The following is a 7,500-nucleotide window of genomic DNA, read 5'->3' on the forward strand; positions in this document are numbered from 1 at the left end:
AGCACACAGTAGGACAGCACACAGCAGGACAGCAGGACAGCACACTGCAGGACAGCAGGACAGTACACTGCAGGACAGCACACAGCAGGACAGTACGCAGTAAGACAGTACGCAGTAGGACAGCAGACAGCAGGACAGCACACAGCAGGACAGCACACAGCAGGACAGCACACAGCAGGACAGCACACAGCAGGACAGCACACAGCAGGACAGCATGCAGTAGGACAGCATGCAGTAGGACAGCATGCAGCAGACAGCAGGACAGTACGCAGCAGGACAGTACGCAGTAAGACAGTACACAGCAGGACAGCACACAGCAGGACAGCAGGACAGTACACTGCAGGACAGCACACAGCAGGACAGTACGCAGTAGGACAGCACACAGTAGGACAGTACACAGCAGGACAGTACACATCAGGACAGCACACAGCAGGACAGCACGCAGTAAGACAGTACACAGCAGGACAGCACACAGCAGGACAGTACGCAGTAGGACAGCAGACAGCAGACAGCAGGACAGTACGCAGCAGGACAGCAGACAGTAGGACAGTACACAGTAGGACAGTACACAGTAGGACAGTAGGACAGTACGCAGTAGGACAGTACGCAATAGGACAGCACGCAGTAGGACAGCACACAGTAGGACAGCACACAGTAGGACAGCACACAGTAGGACAGCAGACAGCAGGACAGTACACAGCAGGACAGTACGCAACTGGACAGCACACAGCAGGACAGCACACAGCAGGACAGCACACAGCAGGACAGCAGGACAGCACGACAGCACACAGCAGGACAGTACACTGCAGGACAGCACACAGCAGGACAGTACGCAGTAGGACAGTACGCAGTAGGACAGCAGACAGCAGGACAGCAGGACAGCACACAGCAGGACAGCACACAGCAGACAGCGGACAGGACAGAGTAGGACAGTACACAGCAGGACAGCACACATCAGGACAGCACACAGCAGGACAGCACGCAGTAAGACAGTACACAGCAGGACAGCACGCAGCAGGACAGCACGCAGCAGGACAGCAAACAGCAGGACAGCACGCAGCAGGACAGTACGCAGTAGGACAGTACGCAGTAGGACAGTACGCAGTAGGACAGTACGCAGTAGGACAGCACGCAGTAGGACAGTACACAGTAGGACAGCACACAGTAGGACAGCACGCAATAGGACAGCACGCAGTAGGACAGCACGCAGTAGGACAGTACGCAGTAGGACAGTACGCAGTAGGACAGCACGCAGCAGGACAGTACGCAGCAGGACAGTACGCAGCAGGAAAGTACGCAGCAGGACAGTACGCAGCAGGACAGCACGCAGCAGGACAGTACGCAGCAGGACAGTACGCAGCAGGACAGCAAACAGCAGGACAGCACACAGCAGGACAGCAGGACAGTACACTGCAGGACAGCACACAGCAGGACAGTACGCAGTAGGACAGTACGCAGTAGGACAGCAGACAGCAGGACAGCACACAGCAGGACAGCACACAGCAGGACAGCACACAGCAGGACAGCACACAGCAGGACAGTACGCAGTAGGACAGCAGACAGCAGACAGCAGGACAGTATGCAGCAGGACAGTACGCAGCAGGACAGCAGACAGTAGGACAGTACACAGTAGGACAGTACGCAGTAGGACAGCACACAGTAGGACAGTACGCAGTAGGACAGCACGCAATAGGACAGCACGCAGTAGGACAGCACACAGTAGGACAGCACACAGTAGGACAGCAGACAGCAGGACAGTACACAGCAGGACAGTACGCAGCTGGACAGCACACAGCAGGACAGCACACAGCAGGACAGCACACAGCAGGACAGCAGGACAGCACACAGCAGGACAGCAGGACAGTACACTGCAGGACAGCACACAGCAGGACATTACGCAGTAGGACAGTACGCAGTAGGACAGCAGACAGCAGGACAGCACACAGCAGGACAGCACACAGCAGGACAGCAGACAGCGGACAGGACAGAGTAGGACAGTACACAGCAGGACAGCACACATCAGGACAGCATGCAGTAAGACAGCACACAGCATGACAGCACACAGCAGGACAGCACGCAGCAGGACAGCAGGACAGCACGCAGCAGGACAGCAGGACAGCACGCAGCAGGACAGTACGCAGTAGGACAGTACGCAGTAGGACAGTACGCAGTAGGACAGCACGCAGTAGGACATCACGCAGTAGGACAGCACGCAGTAGGACAGCACGCAGTAGGACAGTACGCAGTAGGACAGTACGCAGTAGGACAGCACGCAGTAGGACAGCACGCAGTAGGACAGTACGCAGCAGGACAGTACGCAGCAGGACAGTACGCAGCAGGACAGTACGCAGCAGGACAGTACGCAGCAGGACAGTACGCAGCCGGACAGCACGCAGCAGGACAGTACGCAGCAGGACAGCACGCAGCAGGACAGCACGCAGTAGGACAGCACGCAGCAGGACAGCACGCAGCAGGACAGTACGCAGCAGGACAGTACGCAGCAGGACAGTACGCAGCAGGACAGTACGCAGCAGGACAGTACGCAGTAGGACAGTACGCAGCAGGACAGTACGCAGCAGGACAGTACGCAGTAGGACAGTACACAGTAGTCAATGATGTGCTAGACGCCTTGCTTAAAAACAAAAACACTGGCGCTGATATGCTCAACAGTTTATATCTGTGATGTGCTAGATGCCTTGCTTAAAAACAAAAACACTGGAGCTGATATGCTCAACAGTTTACTATCTGTGATGTGCTAGATGCCTTGCTTAAAAACAAAAACACTGGAGCTGATATGCTCAATCCATTTTTGCTGCAGCTGTCTGCCCCCCTGATTGCTGAAATCATTATCCCATATCTTTAACCTGACGATTATATCTGGTAGTATCCTCAAGGTTTGGAAGGCGGCCCATGTACTCCCCCTTCACAAAGATGGAGACCGTTGTGACCAAAATAATGATCTGCCTATTTCTAAACTTTCTCGCCTAGCTAAAATATTAGAATCTTTGATTAATTCTCAGCTAAGATCTTCGTCATCTTTGAACTGTATTCTAAATGTACATCAGTCAGGTTTTAGACCAGGTCACAGCACTATCTCTGCTGCTTCCCTAGTTATAAATGATGTGGTTCACTGTATGGATAAAAGGCAACATGGTGCTGCCCTCTTCATCGACCTGTCAAAGGCCTTTAGATACTGTTGATCACTCACTGCTAATTCAGAGGCTTTCCTCAAATTGGCCTAAACCAGGCTGCATGTAACTGGTTTAAAAATTACTTGACGGATGGAACTCAATGAATATCTACTGAAAATGGTAACCTGCACTTGTATGCCGATGATACTGTTGTGCGTGCTATTGTCCCCACGGTTACCGGACTGTAGCTGAACTACATGGCCTCCATTGTATTACATAAACACTTTGTTGACCTGAAATTAGTTCTGAATGGAGGTAAAACTAAGTATGTGTTGTTCTCTAGAGCGCATCAAAATAAGTCTGATGATTTAAGCATACGGTATTGTACTTTGGATGGTGTCCGGATTGATCGTGCCCCCTGCTTACAAATATCAGGGCATCTGGATAGATGGAAAAACTGTCTTTTAAAAAGCGTATTGATGAGTTAGTTAAGAAGCTGAGAATAAAAATGGGCTTCTTGTATAGAAACAGGTCCTGCCTCTCGCTACATAGTAGAAAGCAGATTATTCAGTCGACGTTCCTATAGGTCCGAGACTATGGTGACATCATCGACAGTATATGAACGCAGCTGCCACTTCATTAAAGCCGTTAGGTTCAGTTTATCATAGCGCACTGCGCTTTACTACGGGTGACAATTTCAATACTAAATCACCACATTCTCTACCAGGAAGTTGGTTGGCCATCTTTGATTTCACGTAGGTTGATACATTGCTATGTTCTCATTTCTAAAGCCTTTTTACAAAAAGTCCCACTGTACCCAACATCATTCCTAAACGTGCTATGAATTTATGAAATCGTGATAATTACCATATCTAAGTGCTCGCTTGTCAGAAAAAAAAAGAAGTAAAAAAAGTATAATTCTTCCGAGGGGTGTTTATGAACAGATACTAATAACATTTAATGTTGCTAAAATGCAGTCAGTTCCAGTTTAAATAATAATAATCACGATAGGACAAAAGGTTGACATCGCCCAAAACGAGTGTGTGCGTGCTTGCGGGTGTGTGTACCTTGTCCTTGCAGCGCCAGGTAAAGTGCAGGCTGTTGGTCTCGCCGGATACAGGAAGGATGAAGGAGAGAGCGTAGTGATTCACCACATCATCCCTCACATAGTACAGCTCTGCATCCAGACCTGCAACGCACACACACACACACTTGGTCTCACACCTGTTCAGAGACTATAAGAGAATCCAATAACATCAATACCAACCAAATCATCCTCAATGAAATTAGAGAAACTCAGCCATAACATAGCATGGGTATGTTCCCCAGCTCTGAACCCAGCATACATTCAAAAAAAGAGCCCTCATACGTTCCCTGCAATATGCCTACAATTTATTACTTATCCAGAGAATATAAGAAGCGTGCTCAAATGGGGAATCTCCATTGAAAGTGCATTTTAGTCCAGGACTCAAATTAGGCCTAATCTGGTCCAGGAAACTGGACTTTTAGGTCCAATGCCACATCAAATATCCAATAACATCCTTCCCATCACTGGCTGGCAAACTAACAGATGTTAGCAGTTGGGGAGCTCTTTAGGGCACAAATCAAACACATCAAAACACTCCTAGTGGGCCAACCCCTGAAATATGATAGCAATTTCCTATCCAGGAGAAATTTGGGTTGGGGAAGGCTTAAGCGGGAAATTGCAGAACGCTTTCCATAAAATATACAGATCCTGAGGAATGACTAGGTCTAGACTCAGACCGCAAGATATCCAGTTCAGTGAATGGCACCCAATTCCCAACACAGCCAACTGGCCATTTTACATTTATTTGCATTTTAATGAGGGAAATAAGTATTTGACCCCTCTGCAAAACATGACTTAGGACTTGGTGGCAAAACCCTTGTTGGCAATCACAGAGGTCAGACGTTTCTTGTAGTTGGCCACCAGGTTTGCACACATCTCAGGAGGGATTTTGTCCCACTCCTTTTTGCAGATCTTCTCCAAGTCATTAAGGTTTCGAGCCTGATGTTTGGCAACTCGAACCTTCAGCTCCCTCCACAGATTTCCTATGGGATTAAGGTCTGGAGACTGGCTAGGCCACTCCAGGACTTTAATGTGCTTCTTCTTGAGCCACTCCTTTGTTGCCTTGGCCTTGTGTTTTGGGTCATTGTCATGCTGGAATACCCATCCACGACCCATTTTCAATGCCCTGGCTGAGGGAAGGAGGTTCTCACCCAAGATTTGATGGTACATGGCCCCGTCCATCATCCCTTTGATGCAGTGAAGTTTTCCTGTCCCCTTAGCAGAAAAACACCCCCAAAGTATGTTTCAACCTCCATGTTTGACGGTGGGGATGGTGTTCTTGAGGTCATAGGCAGCATTCCTCCTCCTCCAAACATGGCGAGTTGAGTTGATGCCAAAGAGCTCCATCTCATCTGACCACAACACTTTCACCCAGTTCTCCTCTGAATCATTCAGATGTTCATTGGCAAACTTCAGATGGGCCTATATATGTGCTTTCTTGAGCAGGGGTACCTTGCGGGCGCTGCAGGATTTCAGTCCTTCACGGCGTAGTGTGTTACCAATTGTTTTCTTCGTGACTATGGTCCCAGCTGCCTTGAGATCATTGACAAGATCCTCCCGTGTAGTTCTGGGCTGATTCCTCACCGTTCTCATGATCATTGCAAATCCACGAGGTGAGATCTTGCATGGAGCCCCAGGCCGAGGGAGATTGACAGTTCTTTTGTGTTTCTTCCATTTGCGAATAATCGCACCAACTGTTGTCACCTTCTCACCAAGCTGCTTGGCGATGGTCTTGTAGCCCATTCCAGCCTTGTGTAGGTCTACAATCTTGTCTCTGACATCCTTGGAGAGCTCTTTGGTCTTGGCCATGGTGGAGAGTTTGGAATCTGATTGATTGATTGCTTCTGTGGACAGGTGTCTTTTATACAGGTAACAAACTGAGATTAGGAGCACTCCCTTTAAGAGTTCTAGGGAGTTTTTCCTAGCCACCGTGCTTCTACATCTGCATTGCTTGCTGTTTGCGGTTTTAGGCTGGGTTTCTGTATAGCACTATGTGACATCTGCTGATGTAAAAAGTGCTCTATAAATAACATTTGATTGATTGATTTTTGGGTAAGTCTCTAAGAGCTTTCCACACCTGGACTGTGCAACATTTGCCCAGTATTCTTTTGAAAATGATTCAAGCTCTGTCAATTTGGTTTTTGATCATTGCTAGACAACCATTTTCAGGTCTTGCCATAGATTTTCAAGCAGATTTAAGTCAAAACTGTAACTCGGCCACTCAGGAACATTCACTGTCGTCTTGGTAAGAAACTCCAGTGTAGATTTGGCCTTGTGTTTTAGGTTATTGTCCTGCTGAAAGATAAATTCATCTCCCAGAGTCTGGTGGAAAGCAGACTGAACCAGGTGTTCCTCTCTTATATCCATTTTCTTTTTTATCCTGAAAAAAACTCCCCAGTCCTTAACGATTATAAGCATACCCATAACATGATGCAACCAAAACTATGCTTGAAAATATGGAGAGTGGTACTCAGTAATGTGTTAGATTGGATTTGCCCCAAACATAACACTTTGTATTCTGAAGAAGTGAATTGCTTTCTCAAATGTTTTTGCAGTACGACTATAGTGCCTATAGTTGCAAACAGGATGCATGCTTCGAAATATTTTCATTCTGTACACGCTTCCTTTTTACTCTGTCAATTACATTAATATTGTGGAGTAACTACAATGTTGTTAATCCATCCTCAAGAGTTCTCCTATTAAAACTTTTTTAAGTCATCATTGGCCTCATGGTGAAAATCCCTGAGCGGTTTCCTTCCTCTCCGCCAACTGAGTTCGGCAGGACGCCTGTATCTTTGCAGTAACTGGGTGTATTGATACACCATCCAAAGTGTAATTAATAACTTCACCACGCTCAAAGGGATATTCAATGTCTGCTTTATTTATTTTTTACCAATCAACTGTGGGAAGCATTGGAGTCAACGTAGGTCAGCATCCCTGTGGAACGCTTGACACTTTGTAGAGTCCAGGCCACGACGAATTGAGGCTGTTCTGAGGGCAAAAGGCGGGGGTGCAAAACTCAATATTAGGAAGGTGTCCCTAATGTTTTGCGCACTCAGTGTACATCAACAACATTGGGACACATTTTGAGACAGCTGATAATAATAATTACTACCTTGGAAGGACAGTCTACAGAGCAAGGCACAACGTACAGATATCTTTGGGTGGGTGAGAAGTTGCGCTTCACCACCCATGTAGAGAACCTCGTCAATAAACTCAAGCTGCGTATTGGGTTTTATTAGCGGCACAAAGCTTGTTTTTCCCCTTTTGCCGCCAGAAAGG

At 47.7% G+C, this 7,500-nt stretch overlaps 1 protein-coding gene across 2 annotated transcripts in view; it reads right to left on the reverse strand.

Annotated features, from left to right (window-relative positions):
• LOC121537621 (tyrosine-protein kinase RYK) overlaps window positions 1-7,500 on the reverse strand; it is a 146,339-nt gene that overhangs the window by 85,187 nt on the left and 53,652 nt on the right. For both annotated transcript variants that reach the window (XM_041845206.2, XM_041845205.2), the window contains exon 2: window positions 4,199-4,320. In XM_041845206.2, coding sequence (XP_041701140.1) covers window positions 4,199-4,320 — 122 coding nt within the window. The remainder of the gene's footprint in view (window positions 1-4,198; window positions 4,321-7,500) is intronic.

Source organism: Coregonus clupeaformis, chromosome 11, assembly GCF_020615455.1.
Source record: "Coregonus clupeaformis isolate EN_2021a chromosome 11, ASM2061545v1, whole genome shotgun sequence".
NCBI classification, from domain to species: Eukaryota; Metazoa; Chordata; class Actinopteri; order Salmoniformes; family Salmonidae; genus Coregonus; species Coregonus clupeaformis.